Source organism: Esox lucius, chromosome 14 (genome assembly GCF_011004845.1).
Source record: "Esox lucius isolate fEsoLuc1 chromosome 14, fEsoLuc1.pri, whole genome shotgun sequence".
NCBI lineage: Eukaryota > Metazoa > Chordata > Actinopteri > Esociformes > Esocidae > Esox > Esox lucius.
The window spans coordinates 6,619,308-6,641,027 of NC_047582.1; the positions used below are offsets into that span (position 1 = coordinate 6,619,308).

The 21,720-nt window shown below is 43.8% G+C and overlaps 1 protein-coding gene across 1 annotated transcript in view; it reads right to left on the bottom strand.

Annotated features, from left to right (window-relative positions):
- Positions 1-1,802: 1,802 nt before the first annotated feature.
- itga1 (integrin, alpha 1) overlaps positions 1,803-21,720 on the bottom strand; it is a 51,846-nt gene continuing 31,928 nt past the window's right edge. Inside the window, 20 exon segments of the mRNA XM_010898295.3 lie at positions 1,803-4,464; positions 4,870-4,983; positions 5,082-5,177; positions 5,294-5,398; positions 5,481-5,585; positions 5,708-5,821; positions 6,766-6,874; positions 7,332-7,421; positions 7,534-7,610; positions 10,256-10,336; positions 10,467-10,593; positions 10,740-10,816; positions 11,965-12,072; positions 14,876-15,021; positions 15,375-15,550; positions 16,197-16,327; positions 17,370-17,630; positions 18,119-18,262; positions 18,548-18,690; positions 19,640-19,784. Coding sequence (XP_010896597.2) covers positions 4,405-4,464; positions 4,870-4,983; positions 5,082-5,177; positions 5,294-5,398; positions 5,481-5,585; positions 5,708-5,821; positions 6,766-6,874; positions 7,332-7,421; positions 7,534-7,610; positions 10,256-10,336; positions 10,467-10,593; positions 10,740-10,816; positions 11,965-12,072; positions 14,876-15,021; positions 15,375-15,550; positions 16,197-16,327; positions 17,370-17,630; positions 18,119-18,262; positions 18,548-18,690; positions 19,640-19,784 — 2,409 coding nt within the window. The 3' untranslated portion in view covers positions 1,803-4,404.

Sequence of the window (21,720 nt, forward strand, 5' to 3'; positions counted from 1 at the left end):
CACTGTTGAAGTCTAACACTTCCCCGAGTTGGTTTGATGTAAAGGAGAATAACCCACCAGGAGTCAGGTCAATTACCGTACCGTATATTCCGTTTATTACAGAAGCTTCTGGAGACAGAGTGTCGCCGCACAATGTCTAAAGATCAGCAGTCACACAAGTATTATTTATACTACAAACACGCCTAAAAAGCGGGGGGGTGGAGGTAGCCAAGCATGTGTGCCATTGGTCCAGTTCATGTTCTTTACCTTATATGTGTATGTTGCAGCCCAACCGTCATCTTGCTCTTGTGGTTTCTATCTTGTCTATTATTAATTCACCCCTGCCCAGACTATGTGTGTGTGTTATTAATCTGTCCCCCTCTGTTTCCTGTGGTCTGTCACACAAGTTCAGTCTGCTCTCGTTCCCAAACATGTGAAAAAGACGTTACATTTAGCATATATCGTCACAGGTAACAAGCTAACCATTGCAAAGTGTTGTTGGGGTTATGAGGTTGGGCTTTACAGCCAGTTAGTAACACAGAAAAACATGCATTATTTGGTGCAGGTACCAAAATGTAGAAAAATACAGTTAGGAAATTGAAAGTTCTTAATTTGTTTTTCTTCAGATTGCATTGCAGTAGACCCCATAGAGTTATCCTACTGTATGGATAGTAGCTACAGGACATGCTTTTAATTCACAAGATTTAACAATACAGTGTTGGGGACAGATCAGATGGCAAGAGAGACTTGAGACTTGACTTGGACTCGAGCTCAAAGACTTGAGACTTGACTTGGACTTCCAAAAAATGACTTGTGAACATCTCTGCCATCCATACAGGTAGGCCATGAGATTCTGCCTGCTTTGCATTTCAGACAATTGCCTTCATTGGTAATCATTGGCTGCTGGTGACTTTGACTTTAAGCTAAGAGTGCAGGTGTATAGTCACTGTTGATATCTTTCATTTATGTTTTGAAAATCAATCGCTGGTAACCCTAACAATCGCAGGTTCCGTATGGCTAGTAAAATGTGTTTGTATGCAGGTGTTAACGATTGCAAACGTGATTTTCTAATGCCTGTAAATATGAAAGTAATCTAAAAGTAATAGTAATCAGATTACGTTAATGAGTTTGATTAATGTTATGTTTCTGATTACAAATGTGGACAGATAACTTGTGACTGTAATGGGTTACATTTAAAAAGTAACCTGCCCAACCCTGGTTTTAATAGTATTGTACTGTGTGTGAATAGCCCCAGATCACAAATTGACCAAAAAAAGAAGAAATATCTATTAATATATAATTCCAATCATGCATTGTGACAGTGTAGACATGTAGGCCGCTAGCGTGTACATCGACATTTTCCTAATGTACATACAAAACCCTGTACTTTCTGTGCCGGGCGAGGCGCGCCCGGGACATTAATTCCCAGAGGTCAAAAACATGAACCCCAAACCACAGCGTTCTGTCTGTGTTCGTATTTGGTGTTATTGTTCTGTGGGTACAAACACCTAAAAAGATAAGCAGATAACAGAAACTTTATGGACGCTGTCTTTTCCCTTTTCTGTCAGTCTAAAACTAGGAAGCTCATGTGTACAACTGGATCACTATGGCTGCAGTTCCCTAACTGCCCACTGGCGGTGGACAGGATCCAGCTGAAAGGATTAATGGTATGTGGAGTAATCCAAAACGCATGAGCAACCTGTCTGCAGTAGCTCACTTCCTTCCTGTCCAACAGAGAGAGAATTAATGACTCCTCAGCATAAACACGCAAACACAGAGGCAAGTGCACTCACCTGCTCTGATCGGGTAATGTCCGATGTGTGTTCATTAAAAAAATGTCTTTATTCTTTTTTTGTTTCATAAAATCCTTGACAGCATGTGCAATGCTTTAAAATCTGTGCTCATGAGTGTACATACATCCATATGACAAAACAGTGCATTCAATGGAAACTTCACAGCAGTGTGTAGGACTGGAGCGTATCAGCCTGATGCAGTCCCAGCCAGGCTCCTATTTTGTCAGGGTGCACCAACAAAATAGATTCATGATCCTCAATCCTGCTCCTGGAGCAGTCGTTTGGAGGCTTTTTGCCCTAACTTTCCCATCACACCTGATACACCAATGTCTTGTGACAAACTATATAGTACAGGTGCTGAATCCGTGAGTCAGGGATCTTCAACACCCTGTTCAGAGGAATGTTTGACTGAGCAAAAGTCTCCAGAAGGAAACAGGATGGAGGATCAATTTGGTAAGATAAATTTATTTCCAACACTTACAGATGTTTATTATTCATGACTTCAAACAGTGGATGGAGAGCAGATGAAAGTCTCCTATTATACAATATCATCTCTGTGGTCACACAGGACTGCCTGTGCAAAATACAGAGAAACAAAATGCAGGTAGATTCAGGAGGAGGAAAAGTGGAGGTGCATAAATACAAAACGAGTTGGATAATGCAACTCTTACTCATGAGTGTCTGATGGTGACGGGGTGATTTAAAACCTCTACTGACCCGTCATTCAAAGAGTCTAAGGTTTGGGCATAAGCTGCTGGTGATTTGCATTGCAAGCCCTCCTACTTATAAGAAATGTCTTGTCTCTCAATTTTACAAAGGGGGTTCTTTTTCTTTTAGCTCGCTATCACCCTTGGTATGTGACGGACAATCGCCCAGTTTCAAGAGTTTGTACTTCTTCATGACAATCGACTCTTTGTTCGGGGGTTCTTACAGATAAGAACATCAGGAATCAAGTTACACTCCGCTGAGAGGCGTTCTGCAATACTGCATGTCTCAGCCACCTCACAAATCAATTTCCACAACAACAAATGGGAAAGCATCAAAATACTGAAAACATAGCGGATGGATGCAAAATGCATCTGAATCCAATACACATTTCTCAAACATTTACATTTTGTTCATCATATATGACCAATATTTACATATTTGCATAATGTTTTAAACAGTATTTTATTTCAAAATACTTGATCTAATTTAGATGATGCCGAGGCTCCACATACGACATAGTATTCATGAGAAACCTATAACCATCCTCCTGCGTCATATGTGACCTGAGAGATGTTGGACCTGCTCATTTTCTACACTACTAACGTTTAGGGCCTTCTTGATGCATGCTGGAAATATTTCCGTCCTACCTTAAATTATAGTCATCTTTTAAAAACAAAACTGTTTATGTACAAGCTTTACATTTACAGTACAATCCAACGACTTTCTAAATACGTAAATGTGCTCTCTGTAAGTTATCTGCCCCCATGTGGCAACAAGATGAAATATCAACAAGATGGGGGGGAAAGATGTTGCATTTGTAAGAAGCTAATTGCATCTGCTGCTTCTGTTCTTTGCATCCCCTCTTCTTTTGATTAGTGGGTACACAATTTCTGAAGGGGAGTATGTGGTAGATTGAAGAGATTATGCTTTTTAAAAGGAACACTTAAAGCATCATCTTTTTAATCTACCACACATAGACTCTTTCAATACTCTGAGAACATCAAATCAAATACAAATTTAACTTACAGATTGCACTTGTACTAGAAATACGCTTTTGTGAAAACAACAGTGAGTCAAAAGCAAATATTCTGCTTGGAGGATAAGGAATGTGCCAAACTGTAAGTAATGCTATGTTTTAGAAGATGACATACAGAAGGAAATGTGGTATTTGTTCAAACTTTACAGTGTTTCCTTAAAAATATCAAACAACTATATTACAAGTGTATAACCCATCGCAGACTGTTTAAGTAAATCCACAAGAGTTTACCAGAGGACCTTTTCCGCACGTACAATACAGCTATAGTAAGGTGTCGTTTGCGTCTGCATTTAAAAGCCACAATGTGCCCTGATGGATATACAATTCTAATGTAACCAAAACGCTTCCGATAAACCACAGTTCATATGACTGAAAAGGGTATTAAGCAACTTTGGTGTAATGCCATAATCTGAGGTTTTTTGGTGACTTTGGGAAGTTGCTTCAAGAAAACCTGAGAAAGTTTTGTCCTGTGACATCAAACCATGGAATCGGGGTGTCGTATGATAAGGTCGGGTTCAGGGTGCAAACATCCTTTAAGGTTTCCGAGGTTTCTTCTGGTGTAGATCCTTTATGCCCAGGTTGTAGTGCTTTCAATTGAATAGACGAAAGACCTCAGTGTACAAGCTCAATTATTTCCCCAAGCCTCTCTGTTCCCAGAATCACAGTCCAAGCATGTTACCATGGCTGGTAGTCCGTAGTTTTCATAGGCGGGCTACAAAAAGGCTGCCGTCGTTTGACAGCCACGACGTTCAGGTCCACAGGTTGGTGAGGAACCGGTGATAGGCTGAGGGAATCTGTGTTTTCCTACGGTATCTCCTCCAAATGTCTGATAATACTACTGGAAGTTAGTCAGTGGGGCATAGACAGACCTGCTGGGAGTGGGAAGAGTTAATCCTTCATGTCCTCCTTCTCCATGTCTGCTATGGATTTTCTCTTAAAGAAGCCAGCCTGGTGGAGCAGATAAGAAAAAAGTGAATGCAACAACCACACATCACATCCAAGTTTTAAGTTTTAGTTCACCTTTTTATATATCATATATGTATATATGATTTTTTTCCGATATGGTCACAACCATGTTCAACCTCTTTATAATCCAAGCCTATGCTATTGTATTGGGGAAGATTCAAACTGTAACTGAATAAACGTTGCCAACGTGGTGAAGGATGCTTATATATTCTCTCCTGTTTCTGTTTGGTTTCTTTCAGTCTTGTTTTGCTTTTCCCTTTGATTTGTAAGAAAAAATATTATAAAGAAAAGTGAAACGTTTTATGCTGCTCATTTAAAAAATGTTTTTTTATGAACAATTACCGAAAAGACAACGTTGTGAACCTGTGAATGTGAACACACACTTACCTTCCATAAGCCGAAGATGACCAAAGACAGGATGAGTAGTCCTATCAGAATACTGATTAAAATGATCCACCACGGAATCCCCCCCAGGGCCTCTTTAGACACCTGGACCTTCACCTGAGATGCAAACAGCAGTGTCACCTGCCTAACAAGTACAAGTAACGGACAACAAGCAAACAAAACCGCCTGGAAAAGAACTGGATGGTCGCACTCACCTCTCTGGTGATGTCGTTGGCATTCAACAGAAACAGATCGTCTTTCAGGTTCTTGAGAGTGGCATGGACCGTCATATAAAGATTAGAGAACTCAGCCTGTGGGTCGAAGGGGAATTCAATTCATATGCCAGTTCATCCATCAATCTGTCAAACAATTGATATAAAAACGTGCATCAGTGAAACACACGAGAAGTATTGCTCGCCCTACTCACTTTTATGAAGGTGGGCTTCCAGACCCTGAACGTGATGTTCACTTGGCTGTTATTAACGTGAGGGACAGCGCACTCGAATGAATTACATGGGTTGTTCTTGCAGCCCTGCAAAGGAAGTACCCACTGAAAGACTGACACTCACAATGTAAAGCAGTTCTCAACAACACACGCTGTAGTGTTGACTCACCACCAGATAGTCACCAAGGGTCTCCTTTTTGATTTTGACAGCGTGGACGTTATTGGGGTTGATCTTTAAAGGGTTAATCAAGTCCCTGGTGTTGCACATCACGTCCTGCAGGAGACGGAAGCGATCAATCAACGGATCACGCTCAATCGGCACTACGGTTCTGCGGAGGAACCCCGTGTCGAGGTGCTGACAGAATGGTACAGAAGCCCGGGGGAGGGGCGGTTTACCTTTGAAGTGGTAACTGTGGTCAGGTACAGCAGGACGTTCTTATTCGGAGACAGGTAGGGGTACATGACGGTCAGGGTCATAGGCGGAACCTGCACGTTGACGTCCTTTTTAATCTGAATCGCCGACAGAGACAGTACATCAGGTTAAAAACGTAACACTTGGCAGGTCATCATGTCTCAAACCCGTGATGTTTGGCTTCTAAGGCAAGTGTGCTGACCGCCACTCCAAACAGGGATATCTGTTTCACAGGGGCGAGTGGTGGTCTTACTAATGTTGCTACAGTATGTTAGAGTATATTGGTGACAGCGAAATGAAATGCATTTTGTAAATGTGTATCTATACATTTATATGTATATTTCAACATCTAAAAATTATGTCATCAATACTTCACTAATGATGAACATTTTGAAAGTATTGTTTGTGTATTTACTCTGGGAAGACGTGTGCTGCATTTGTTTAAAAAATCCGGTCCTATTATTGGTTGTAATATAATATTGATTTCAGGGGAAAAAAACTGGGTTACACCTAAGGGACCCCACCGTCCTTGCCAGGCTGAATATCCACTAAAACCTGAGGCCTCTAAGGGAATAACGCCTGTGTTAAGCTGTAAAAGAGATATTGGTCTCAGTTGGTGTTCCTTTTTGAAAGAACGGTAAAATAATTTTCAGGTCAGCTGTGTCTTACATGAATGTCATTTTGGACTGTGAACATAATTTGTTTTGAAATACATTTGTACATTTTGACATAATTTCATAAATAAATAAAAGGGGAAATACATTTTGATACCTGAAATGTAAATTGATTGAAGTTAAATGTATGTATACATTTTTTAATACATTTCAGAATAAAAGGTGAAATACATTATCATACCTGAAATTTCTTTGGAATAAAAATAAATGTATTCAACATACATTCATCATACATTCTACATGCATTTTGCATTGCAGAAATATATTTCTTTTCTGCATGGGATTGTACATTTCGTTGGTGAACTAATGTGCAGCGTCATGACCCATTCAACGGCCACCACGTTGTCGGCCTTTGAAGTAGAGCTCACCGTGTAGCTGATCTGGACCTTATCTCCAATTAAACTGGTTTCGTTGAAGACGCCAGGGTACTGATCTCCCTCTTTCACTATAATGTGGTCCACCTCCATGTGCTTGTCCCTGTGAGGGGGTCGAATGAGGGGTGGAGGGATTTACAGACTTGTAATATAAACATGGATTTTATTATAGGTATAAATATAGTTTAATAATAGGTGATAATAACTGTTTTCCCCATTACTGTTCTAAGGATAGTTATTGGAATAAGGGCTGTTTCCTTTGGGCGTGGGTATCAAACTGATAACCTGATGAGTTAATGCAGCCTTTTGACAATGTCCAGGTCGCTGTTAATCACGGAAAACTAGGAACTGTCAACAATTAAAGCAGTAATGTATAGCAGACTATTAAATGCTTAACTATTTTAACAGCAAGGAAATAAAACCAATTTAAAGCATATTGATCAATTTTTATGCAACGCTCTGACCGGTTTGAAGATTGAATGCAGCCCCTGGGGTTTGTGGTGCCAGCTCGCTGGCTACTGTGCTTCTGTGACATGATTTGGACTAGCTGTTGTACTCACACTGTGAAACTGAGTCCAGCCTCATACTTCACAGGGATGGAGATTGTCACAGAGTTATCTTGGAGGGTGGCATTCATTTCTTCACTGTCACTGTTGTAAGAGGAAAAGTCATTGGACTGGGCAATTGTTTCTTTTTTTCCCAGATATAAAATCCACTTCATTATGTTGTTGAGATCTAGTGTTACGTCATGTCTCACAGTACCTGGTTGCAGTTACGTTGACCTGAATCATCTTCCAGACATGCGCAGGGTTGACTTCAAACAGGATCTTAAACACCTCCTGGAAGCAAATGAAGCAACAAGATCAGTGTCCTACCAATTACAGAAGTATGCATGGAGTAGCCGACCCATAGTGATTGTGATGATATAAAGATTTAATAATAAATATATAGTGAATCTGATGTTCTCTTTCCAAAGAAATTGAAAAGTGAGTGAGGAACATAAGCGTTCAATTTGCAGTGGTCTCTTCATTTTAACCCTTCTGTTCCTCACTCAAAACCTCCCTTTTCAACTTTTTTGGAATAGAAAGGAAAAGGTGCAGTGGTCTCTTAATTATTTCCGGAGCTGTACAGTGAATCTGATGTTATAAAGGCTGAATGATAATAATATATAGTTAATCAGATATTATAAAGATGTAATAATAATATATAGTGAGACTGATGTTATGCAGAGTTAGTTATATGAAGTTATTCTCACTGCCCAAGGTCCTGAAGAACAAATACACATATACAGTGGGTATAGAAAATCACCACCCTCTTTCAAAACCTTCACCTTTTGTTACCTTACAGCCTGAAATAAATCAGCTTTATATACACACAGTATTCCACAATATCCACATGAAAAGGAATCTAAAAACATTTGAAAATTAGGAAAAATACCTGATTTGGACAACATCCCTCCACTCCGAGTTAGGACTTGGTGGAACAACCTTTTGCTTGAATTTCATGAGTCTCATTGAATATGTCACTATTAATGTATCACACTTACACTGTTTTGGAAAAAACATCCCAGAAAGATTCATATAGGAGTTGTTAAATTCAGAACACAGGAGACGATAACTAACGCAAGAGCCCAAATGCTTTCCTAAAAACAAAGTCAGAGAATCTACAGCCCCGACACTGACAGGGACAATAAAATAACCTACAGCCCCGACACTAACAGGGACAATAAAATAACCTACAGCCCCGACACTAACAGGGACAATAAAATAACCTACAGCCCTGACACTAACAAGGACAATAAAATAACCTACAGCGCCGACACTGACAGGGACAATAAAATAACCTACAGCCCCGACACTAACAGGTACAATAAAATAACCTACAGCCCTGACACCGACAGAGACAATAAAATAACCTACAGCCCTGACACTAACAGGGACAATAAAATAACCTACAGCCCCGACACTAACAGGGACAATAAAATAACCTACAGCCCTGACACTAACAAGGACAATAAAATAACCTACAGCGCCGACACTGACAGGGACAATAAAATAACCTACAGCCCCGACACTGACAGGGACAATAAAATAACCTACAGCCCCGACACTAACAGGTACAATAAAATAACCTACAGCCCTGACACTGACAGAGACAATAAAATAAGCTACAGCCCCGACACTAACAGGTACAATAAAATAACCTACAGCCCCGACACTAACAGGTACAATAAAATAACCTACAGCCCTGACACTGACAGGGACAATAAAATAACCTACAGCCCCGACACTAACAGGGACAATAAAATAACCTACAGCCCCGACACTAACAGGGACAATAAAATAACCTACAGCCCCGACACTAACAGGGACAATAAAATAACCTACAGCCCTGACACTGACAGAGACAATAAAATAACCTACAGCCCTGACACCGACAGAGACAATAAAATAACCTACAGCCCAGACACTGACAGGGACAATAAAATAACCTACAGCCCTGACACCGACAGGGACAATAAAATAACCTACAGCCCTGACACTAACAGGTACAATAAAATAACCTACAGCCCCGACACTAACAGGGACAATAAAATAACCTACAGCCCCGACACTAACAGGTACAATAAAATAACCTACAGCCCTGACACTGACAGAGACAATAAAATAACCTACAGCCCTGACACCGACAGAGACAATAAAATAACCTACAGCCCCGACACTAACAGGGACAATAAAATAACCTACAGCCCCGACACTAACAGGTACAATAAAATAACCTACAGCCCCGACACTAACAGGGACAATAAAATAACCTCCAGCCCTGACACTGACAGAGACAATAAAATAACCTACAGCCCTGACACCGACAGAGACAATAAAATAACCTACAGCCCCGACACTAACAGGGACAATAAAATAACCTACAGCCCCGACACTAACAGGTACAATAAAATAACCTACAGCCCTGACACTGACAGAGACAATAAAATAACCTACAGCCCTGACACTGACAGAGACAATAAAATAACCTACAGCCCCGACACTAACAGGTACAATAAAATAACCTACAGCCCTGACACTAACAGGGACAATAAAATAACCTACAGCCCCGACACTGACAGGTACAATAAAATAACCTACAGCCCTGACACTGACAGGGACAATAAAAGCCCCGGGAGTGAAGGGAGTGTGGAGCAGGAAGGGAGGATGAAGTCAAATGGTTATTTGGGAGTGGTGGACGGCCTGCTAGGTGTTAACCGGGATTTATCTTTAAATCGGTGCATGAGAATAAGGGGACCCGGTGCTGGAGTGACGTGCCCCATGGGGACATTGTGAATGACAAGGTGCTAACGGTACAGTACGGTACAGTACGGTACGGCCAGTGACAGATATGCCGACCCAAAGGGCCATAGAAAAACCCAGATGAGATAAGATGAAGGCTTGGATGAGTATTTCAACTACAGATTGAGAAATTGTCTTACCTCGGCATTACTTTTGAGGAACGGATATCCCACAGCACACTCAATTTTGGTATTGTTTAGACTGCATTCCACCTCTTTACCCTGCGGAGTAAGAAGAAAGATGATAGTGCTTGATGTATAGTGATAATGAATGTCCATGATCAGAATGTAATATAAGATGGAATGTCATATGAAACTGAACAACTGGTGTAAAGACAGAGAGGCACCTCACCTCAACCTTGACGTAATTGATGTTTTCAGTAAAACTCATCATGACCTTGGTGTTATAAGCGTTGTCTTTGCGGTTTCTAGTGGTGACGACTATGTGGAATTTTTCCTTGTTGGCTTTGATCACAAGACTGGAAAGATTAGGAAGGTTACTAAAGTAGCAGGGCTGATGTGACGTTGTGACTCAACACACGGGGGCGCCAGAATACAACACTAGGGGCAACACCAGTCATGACAGTTTGATGGCCCGAAGGAAATCAAATCATTGTGGCAATACCTTTCTATGCTGGGCACAGCCTTCAGGGATAGGTCAGCTATGCACTTGTTGTCCTTCCCACAGTCCACCAAAGGAATCTGAATGACATGTGTATGGTTACTAATAATATTTAACGTGTACAAGACTGAACTAGCAAGCTAAGAAAAACAAAGGCATAGCAGCTGCATAAATTCTCTGTGTTGTTGTTGTTTTTTTTTTAAACAGTTAAAGGGCATTCCAATGACAGTTTACTTAAAATTTTCCCCACCCCTAAGAGACTTCATATCTCATTGGTTCCCATTCTCAGTGTCACTGGAATACCGACAAGATCAACAGTGTCTGCTCACAGGAATGACAATCTTTGATACTGGATGACGTCTCAGGAAATGCTTAGCGTATGAAAAACGTAACTTCCCTGTGGAAAATGCAATGATGTGAGTGTGTTTTTTTTCTACACTGTACGATAACAGGTCAGTGGAACATGATAGGGAATATCCTCCATGACCATACAGAACCTTTTTATTGTCCACATGTAGTGAACCAATGAAATGCATTGTCCACTTGTCACAGCGGACATCTGAAAGGTTTTGACGAAATGTAGATGTGCCTTCAGAGAAGACTTTAGGAAATGTTTCGGTGAAAACCTTATTTCTGTGTGGGACTGAGGGTCAAGCGGTGTGATGATGGTGCCGTGAGAACCCGGGCCTCCTGAGACAGTCACCGTGTCCTAACTGACTAAGCAGAAATGCAACTTGGACGAAAGTTGTGCGGCCAAGACTACGAAGCCTCACTGATTCCCTGTGCTAACCATGTGTTGCCTGTGCACATGTTCTTGCTCCATGTCTGTCCATCCGGCGAGCAACTCATTACACAGAAATGTGTGTAAACCACGGGGGTGGAGGGCCATGGGAACAGGCTAACTGTCTGCAGATCTAGTAAGCCTACGGTAGAACTCAGTGAAAGATGGCTGTCAGCTGTTGCAGAGGATAATCACACTTCCCAGTGCTGGAGGAATCCTCAGGGTGTTGCCAAGGAGTTGGGGGGGGGGGGCTTAAGTGTCGAGCGATTACAGCTCACTTATTGGCCCCTCCGATGCTTTCGCTGCTTTATCGCTTAGCTGTAAACAAATCTGTCTCGAGTATAGAAAGGTGAGGAGTCGGACACAAACGCGCGTTGTTCGCCAATGGGTCCCCGCCAGTGGCTACAGTGGGAGTTGAGCGTGCGTCTACGTCACGGTTCGTGTTACCGTCTTGTTGATTGACGTCGGCAGGTTTCCGTCCAGGACGGGTCCCGTGTCCTCAGCCAGGCCGAACTCCAGGGAGACCATAATTGGGTCTCGGAAGTCCAGTTTAGCCTAAAAGAAAAAGGGGACAATATTACCATCTTCCTCTGAATTGCATGTTCACTGCATGTTCACTGCATGTTCACTGCATGTCCACTGTTGGCTTTAACTTACAGTCAGACAATGTACTGTATTTGTATCCGCTTTCTTATGGAAAATGAAAGTATTTCATTGTCGGCTTCGGTGCGCCTTGGATCTCAAGAACTTCACTGAAAGAGGTCACATGACCTCTTTCTCCGCTCTCTCTTCAGATTAAATCACATTAGTGACGTCTGTCTGGCTGCCCGACAACCTACCTGATCCTTTCTTCCTCTCTCCATTCCACCTCTTTACATCTTCTTTCATTCCTTACTTCCCTTGTCAAGTCAACCCTGAGCACTCTCTAAAAGGAGGATGGTCAGAGTCTCCCCACCTCCTCGGAAGCCAACACCAAACTGGTATTCCTTCCCTATTCTATCCAAAACATGTGAGTCTGCTGAACGTCTCTCCCAGTACACTTTCCAGAACATTGTTCTGGCATTCTAAACAGGTGACTGAACCGAGACTCCTTTCCCCTGTATCCCAGAGGCTCTCTACTCCTTCCAATCTGACGCTGTCTTCCATTCAAATCCAACTATGATCTAGATCTGAGCCTGTCAATGGTCAAACCCAACTATTAAGATGAACGAATGAACTTAAAATCACTTGGGATCAGAGGGTAAAAATGGAATAGGTTTCCATTGGAATTCCGAGAGCAGATATAAAAACGTGCGAGGAAACAATGGGGCTACAGCAACTGAATCAGAGCTGGGGCACAGAGAAAACCATGGTCGAATATAGACGGAAGTGGAAAGCTTTTTGTTGCTGCCCTATACAGCAGCCAGCACCACAGGAATGAGTTATTGAGCTCTCCCTCTCTGACTCTCTCCCTCTCTGATTCTCTGACTCTCTGTCTCTCTGACTCTCTCCCTCTCTGACTCTCTGACTCTCTCCCTCTCTGTCTCTCTGACTCTCTCCCTCTCTCCCTCTCTGACTCTCTGACTCTCTGACTCTCTCCCTCTCTGACTCTCTCCCTCTCTGACTCTCTCCCTCTCTGACTCTCTGACTATCTCCCTCTCTGACTCTCTCCCTCTCTGACTCTCTGTCTCTCTGACTCTCTCCCTCTCTGACTCTCTGACTCTCTCCCTCTCTGAGTCTCTCCCTCTCTGTCTCTCTGAGTCTCTCCCTCTCTGAGTCTCTCCCTCTCTGAGTCTCTCCCTCTCTCCCTCTCTGACTCTCTCCCTCTCTGACTCTCTGACTCTCTCCCTCTCTGAGTCTCTCCCTCTCTGTCTCTCTAACTCTCTGACTCTCCGTCTCTCTGACTCTGACTCTCTGTCTGTCTGACTCTCTGACTCTCTGACTCTCTGTCTCTCTGACTCTCTCCCTCTCTGACTCTCTGACTCTCTCCCTCTCTGACTCTCTCCCTCTCTGACTCTCTGACTCTCTCCCTCTCTGTCTCTCTGACTCTCTCCCTCTCTGACTCTCTCCCTCTCTCCCTCTCTGACTCTCTGACTCTCTGACTCTCTCCCTCTCTGACTCTCTCCCTCTCTGACTCTCTGACTCTCTCCCTCTCTGACTCTCTGACTATCTCCCTCTCTGAGTCTCTCCCTCTCTGTCTCTCTGAGTCTCTCCCTCTCTGACTCTCTCCCTCTCTGAGTCTCTCCCTCTCTGTCTCTCTGACTCTCTCCCTCTCTGACTCTCTGACTCTCTCCCTCTCTGAGTCTCTCCCTCTCTGTCTCTCTGACTCTCTCCCTCTCTGACTCTCTGACTCTCTCCCTCTCTGAGTCTCTCCCTCTCTGTCTCTCTAACTCTCTGACTCTCCGTCTCTCTGACTCTGACTCTCTGTCTGTCTGACTCTCTGTCTCTCTGACTCTCTCCCTCTCTGACTCTCTGACTCTCTCCCTCTCTGAGTCTCTCCCTCTCTGTCTCTCTAACTCCCTGACTCTCCGTCTCTCTGACTCTGACTCTCTGTCTGTCTGACTCTCTGTCTCTCTGACACTCTGTCTCTGACTCTCTTTCTCTGATTCTCTGACTCTATGTCTCTGACTCTGTCTCTGAATGTACTTTTCGCTGATCACAAACTCTGCCATGCCTATGCCCATTTCTCAACTTCATCAACTCTCTTTCTTTCTTTCTCCTCTCTCTTTCCTCCAGCTCCTCCCCTCAATATTTCTCTCATCTCTTCACCCCTCCCATGCCTCCTTCTCTCCCTCCCACTCTAGATACTCAGAGTTGTACGGTAGTCGTCGTCAGAGACTTCCCTGCTTTCATCACAAAAGCTTGGGTTCTGGTTTCCATCGGAGGGTCTTGTGTTCATTTAAAACCAATTTTTTTCATCTAAGCTTTATACTAAACAACTATCTGCAGCGAAAAACCTGGAAAATTAACAGCGATCAGTGGTAACGTGAATGGATTTCTGGGCCTTTTAAAGGTGTAAATGTACTGTAATGGGCCTTTAGTAAAAGAGATTGTTTTCCAGGAAAGGTTTCCCTTTGATCAAGGGGATTTTTTTTTTTCTTAAATTCCATGTTAATAGCTTTCCCACCACAAATTGATAAAGGACCAACTTGGCTTCATTACATAGCACATCCATCCATTAACATCTCATCCCCTGGGAGGTCTGGATAGGATGGCTGTTGAGATAACAAGAGCTTGGGCCCCAATCTGTTTTTGATGTTTTACCAACCTCTCTTATCCCTTTCCACACCCCTCCGTCTGTCTGCATCCTTTCCATGTTCTCTCTCCCACACCCCCTATCTCCATGTTAACCAGGATGGGCGAGAACGGGTGTACTTGCCTTCATGGCGAAGGAATGCTCAACGCACAGGTTGTCTGTGATGCTGGTGGTGGCCTGAACCTTCCTCTCACTCTTCTCATCGAGGTTGACAAACGCAGCCCGGGACTTGGCCCTCAGAGAGTCCAGTGTCAGGGTGTACTTAATGGCTGAAACAGAACACACCAGTCATGACCAGCATGGCGCATTTCCAGTGACTCCCAGCATTCCCAGTGTTTTCCAGAAATCCTAAATGATTGGAGGATTACACATATACTGCTTATAGTCTCTTGATTTATTCAATTAGAAACCAGGATTTCTGGAAAACAGGGGAATCTTGGGCGAGTTACTGGAATTTCTGAACCATGACCTACAGGAGCTACACCAATCTCGAAAGAAGAGCTTTACATCCTTCTGCAGATGCTCTTAGAGTTTTTTTTTTTTTTTTACTGTGTTTGGAGTATTATTTCCACTGTAAACATTTCACCACTAAGGAAGGAAGGTGTTTTGATCAAACTCTCACCAGTGGCCGAGTTAGTTTCTCCCTTCTCAGACTTGACACTGTAGCTAAAACAAATCCTGGTCTTCACACACACAGTTTCTCGTCCACCAAGCACACAGTCTTTAGAGGGCTGCTGAAGGTTGATCTTGCTTGGGTCAAAGGTCATGTTAGCGTAAAGCTCTGCAACATCCTTCGACCTGAATAGAAAACAGATGATTTAGTGGCACATGGTGCTGTTACCTGAATAAATGACCTATGAAAATAAAATCCAAACTAGAAAAACAACAGAGGCTAAAAAGGATATTGCTCTAACGTGTAATACATTAAACCCCCAAATCTATTCTAATAATCTGTGTTAAAGTATGTCTTAAGAGTGAGTCACCATGGTGAAGGTCAGCAGATTTCATGGTTTAGCTGAGTTGCAGTATTACTCAATTAAGCCATTGCTGAGAGCCCAGAAGCACTGTAAAATCTGGTTTTGAAAGCTTTGCCTCCTGGGAGTTGGAGTTTCTCCACACAACACTAGTTGGACCGGGTCCGCCAGGCCCGCTCTAGGAGTGAGTGAGTGTAAGGGGTCCTTGGATAAGGATTAGGAGTGGGCTCAACTTAATGAGAGAAGAGGGTCAGAGGGCTTTGAAACTACAGAAAGGGGGGTTGTCGGTTCAAATCTTGAGAGGGACATAGCCGTGTCAAACGAAGTTGAAGTGTTTGATGAATGAGATAAAGTTGCAATTGCTTCCTCATGGGAGATATTTTAAGTCACTGCTACTACAAATAGCCTGGCAGGTCAGTGTATATACAAAGTGTCAGTGATTTTGACCTCTTGAGTCACTGGGTACTCACCAGAACAGAGAGGCCCCGCCTAGACCTCCGATGGTAACGTCAATGATCCCGTCCCCGTTCAGGTCCATGACGCCGTGGATCGACTGGCCGAAGAACTTGGTCTTCACCCCGTCTCCAGGACCTGGGATTCGCTGAAAAACCACCAGCGCACACCCTTTTCAGACTCATAATAACAACCCTCGCTCTTTCTTCTCACCCTGTACCGCACTCTTAGTGGAAATGTATTCACTGCACGGACATTGGGATGCAGCGACACTATCCGGACATCCCACTATCAGATAGTGACACTATCCGGACCTCCCACTGTCAGATAGTGACACTATCCGGACCTCCCACTATCAGATAGTGACACTATCCGGACCTCCCACTATCAGATAGTGACACTATCCGGACCTCCCACTATCAGATAGTGACACTATCCGGACCTCCCACTATCAGATAGTGACACTATCCGGACATCCCACTATCAGATAGTGACACTATCCGGACCTCCCACTGTCAGATAGTGACACTATCCGGACCTCCCACTATCAGATAGTGACACTATCCGGACCTCCCACTATCAGATAGTGACACTATCCGGACCTCCCACTATCAGATAGTGACACTATCCGGACCTCCCACTATCAGATAGTGACACTATCCGGACATCCCACTATCAGATAGTGACACTATCCGGACCTCCCACTATCAGATAGTGACACTATCCGGACCTCCCACTATCAGATAGTGACACTATCCGGACCCCCCACTATCAGATAGTGACACTATCCGGACCTCCCACTATCAGATAGTGACACTATCCGGACATCCCACTATCAGATAGTGACACTATCCGGACCTCCCACTATCAGATAGTGACACTATCCGGACCTCCCACTATCAGATAGTGACACTATCCGGACCTCCCACTATCAGATAGTGACACTATCCGGACCTCCCACTATCAGATAGTGACACTATCCGGACCTCCCACTATCAGATAGTGACACTATCCGGACCTCCCACTATCAGATAGTGACACTATCCGACGCACTGACTGCAGATTAGTGTCAGTGGAGGCCGGTGAAGGGGGAAATGGGAGCACATACACTTCGTTCAATCTCATCACAATGACTCCACCCACTTTTAAGAGCCAACGCTGAAGGACCACCGGGCCGGGGCTCTATTCACCTGGACGTATTTCTCCTTGATGGTCTTCTTTGCTCCATGGTAGATGTACACGGCCCCTCTGTGGTCGTTCTCCAGCGGCGAGCCGATGGCCACGTCCCGGTTCCCATCCAGGTCCAGGTCGCTGATGTCCGCGATGGCGGTGCCGAAGCGGGCGCCGCACGGGTCGTTCTCGTTGACGACGGTGCAGCTGTGGGAGTGGGTGGTGGTACAGCACGTCTGGTGGTCTGGCTTCAGCGTAGCCTGGTGCTCGAAAATGCCCTTCTGGAGGGGTGGAGTGGGTGGGGAAAGTTGGGGGGGCGTATTCAGTGCAAAGGGCATCATCAGATCTATGTGCCAGTAGTTTGATTGAAATTTTATTCCAGCTTTTATCCAACTGGGAACAGATTATCATTTAAAGGTTTCCACTTGGTTGAGACTTCAACTAGTGTGAACATGAAAGCAAACAAAGAATGTCACAAAATGTTTTGGGTTTAGGTTGAATGTTTAGTAAAAAGAACCAGAAATGCCCCAACATTGTAATTTTGAACGTTGATTTCACATTGATTCATTGTCATCACATGAATATATGAACGTATATGCTTTTTTAACAATGTTGATTCATCCCAACTGGAAGTCATCATCTCAGAGGACACTTCACACTGTAACAAACATGAAGTGTGATCTCCAAAAAGGGAAATCATTCATTCCCTTTTAAGCCCTTTTTAAACGTGATTCCCTGTGACAGGTGGAAGACAGACGTAGCATCGTACCTCGTTGAGTTTGTAGACATACACCTGTCCTTGTTCCTCCTTCTCGGGGCCCATATACATAGGAGCTCCCACTAGGAGTACGTCGGTGTATGAGTCCTGGTCTACGTCCACCGTCCGGAGTACGCTGCCAAAGTAGGAGCCAATCTACGAACACAGAGAACCACTCGGCCTGAAGTCGGTATGAGTGCATTAACCTCAACAAAATCTCTTTTTGGATCCCTTTATTAAGTATGAGGATGACCTTTGACCTTCCGAAATGGGCAATTGATGGTCGTTTCCACTTTGCAGTATCACTGTCCATTTCTACTGATAAAAAGGTCCTAGATCTTGATTTTAAACTTGTCACCTTGTTCTTCTATTGCCTGTTCCTGAATCTGCTGAGGCCACGAGCTAGGCGTTACCGGTACCGCACACTGATCCAGGACTCACCTGTTCGCCTTTCAGAACTTGTGTGACTTTGACGGTTGTCCCGTTCAGCTTGTAAACGATCACTCTGCCCGTGTGGTTGTAGCGCGGCGCCCCCGTGATGTACAGCACGCCGTCAGGGGTGGAGGCCGACTGCACATCATATCCTGCGGGGTGGGCAAACGCACGCATATCAGAGCAGTTGGAGACAATCGACAAAATGGAGTTCATGAGCCCAGCATAAGGAGACCAGTGTTTTCTATCTTAGAGGCTTATCTCAGTACTTTGTCTGGCATTTGTTCAGTCATACTGTTAAGAGGAAGCAATAAAACACTTGATGACAGTGTGTGTGCGTGCGTGTGTGTGTAGGAGACAATGTACCACATTATTTTAAATCACCCGATGTTACTCTGCCAGCGTTCCAGTATTTCTTTTGACACTTTTATAAAATAATAGGATTATTTAATCCTGCACAGAGTCTTCTTCACAGGCCATAAAAGGCAGCATAACTGGAAATGGTATGCTACTGTAAGCCATGTTTCTCTGGTATTTCAGAATAAAAGCTCTGGCGTAGTGCACTGCTTTGGTCTAGAACCCTCAACCCTATGGGGCTGGGTCAAAGGTGACGCACTAGACAGGGAACAGTGCCATTCGGGACACGGTTCCAGCACTGCCGAGGGATGGGGCTGTTAGTTCACGCTGCCCTTTGCTGTTTATACAGGAGCCTGGAGGCACTAAGGACTTGGCTCCGCGTTCCACTTTCCAAGTGTCAGTAAAGATTGTCCATGCCGTAGTCTAAATAAGAGCAATGGTATTTCAAACTGCCTTCAGTTCGATTCTGCTCAAATTCAAACAGCTTTATGATTTGGGAAAAGAAATAACCTTGAGAGAACTTAGCGGGTGGGGAGGTTTATAAAAATATCAACCAGAACAGGTCTAGACCTATTCATAAACAACAGGAGTGACAGGAAAGAAGGCTGGTCATGAAACAGCCAAGTATGGTTAAATGATGGTTAAAAAAAGATCAATAAACACAATTTCACAGATATGGGTGGTTTGCCTGGACTGGTCTTTATTCACGTACCCCCAAGCTGTGTGTGTGTGTTCTTTACTTACCCACGTACCCAGCCAGGCTCTCCTTGCTCTGGTCCAGAGGGTCCTGGAAGTCTGCGTTTAGGGGGACCACTGTACCCTTGTTGGTGTGCATCACCACTGTTCCGTTCCACTCGTACGCCCCCACAGCTCCCAGCATCAGTCCCTCCTAATGATTCAATAGATTCAACAAATGTAGAATGTGGTTACCTCAGCCATGTGTGTACATCAACATATTTATCTGTCCTGCTTTTTGAAACCCAAACACCTGGCAGTAGAGGGATTTTTTTCAATTGAGACATATAATTTCCATCAGAGAGTTTAGAGTTTGCTGAGGAGCGAGGCCCTCCATTGAGGCCCTCCATCTACCTACTTGGGACAGTGGCTCTACAGCTGAGGAAAAGGAAGAGACTCCCACAGGAAGAGAATGCATAGACCTCAACAGACTAGAAACCACAGTGAGAAAGGCCAGTTAGCCATGTGGCCTATAGGCCTGGAAGAAGACCCTGTGTCAGTGAAAACAGGAGGACCGGACGGTGTCCAGGCTTTCACAAGATCAAGCTATTCTTGGAGTGCGAGTCAGAACGGGGTCGCGCCTTGGACATTGGACTGGGCTGTCTCACTGAAAGACTGCCTGTAGTTTCTGGATGTATAAACATTGCGTAAGTGATGAGGCTGGGTCATGGGCCAGGGAGAAGTGCAGAGGCACTGACATAGCTTCAACCTGAAGGTTTGTACTAGGTGGGAGCGGGGAAGAGAGGGAGGGACAATGACTCAGTGGGAAAGGAGTTTGTGTTTACTCTACACTCATTTACAGTTGGGAAATGCCCATTGAATGCACCTAAAGTGAGAGAAGAAAAAGCGACTTGTTTGTTCGAAGTGAACATCCGCTCCAAGAAAGAAAAAATAATCCTGGTTTGTCTGCACACAGAACGGGCCTCACTGGATTGCAAACGGGGAGGACAGAGGGTGGCTGTCTCCAGAACATTCTTTAGATCATGGTGAACATGAGGGAAGAAAGGACTAAACACACACTTCTGTACAGGGGTTGATCAGCAGGCAATCACAGATTCGTCACAGATTCCCAAAAACATGTGATATCCTCGAAATCGTTTCCCACAGTAACATGCTTGACCCTTCAACCCAGTGGTTGAGCAGCAGGAGCACACGTTTTAACTAATGTGTTTTGAAACATAAAACATTTAATCAATTCATGCAACTGGTGGCCTGCGTCGGCCGTTGGTATGGCTAAGATGCACAAGCCTAGTTCAGCCGGCCCGCAATAGAAAATGTTCAAGATTCAAATTGGGTCGTCCATGTGAAAGGATGTGTCGTTAACCACTACACCACTGAGCTGTACAGTTGCTGGGTGTCAGTATAGCTTCTTGTCTCTATCCTGAACAAATCCTCTTTTGCCACTGGCCATTTTAATGGTTAATTTGCCATTCGTGAATGACATTGATACAGTTAAACTGACTAATGTTTCTTACTATGTATGGCGTTTGCCACTGGCTGTTTTAACAGCGTATTAGCCAGTAATAAGCATGACCGGTATCTACTAACTTACTGGAATAGTCATAAGAAATTAGCAATTGCTTGCGAGTCTGGCAAAGCTATCTCATTTCATGGCATAAGAACATATTTTTTTCTTTCATGGCAAAACAACTTACTTTTCATTTGTGAATGATATTTATACAATAACTATCAATAAAGGTGACGAGAGAATCGTGGAATCTACCAGAAATCTACCAGAAATGTCGTTGCTCTCAATAGATTCAAACGTAGGTCTTCCATAGGAGAGACAGTCACTTTAACCACTACGCCACGGCATCACGTTTCAGCAGTCACTAGACTCCATTGAGGATTGTGTTAAATAGGCTTACTAGTATCTATTAACTTCCTAGGAATAATCATAAGAATTGAGCAATTTTTGGCGAGACTAAAGATGAACTATTCCATGCCAGAAACAGTCGCAATATAACCATATACAGTTTCAGTTTTAGCCAGCAAAGTTTTCACCAAGACGGAATAATTCACAATGCATACTTTGCTTCGCCTGCGAGGAGATACGAACTCGGACCTATAGTTCACAAGTCCGCTTCTCT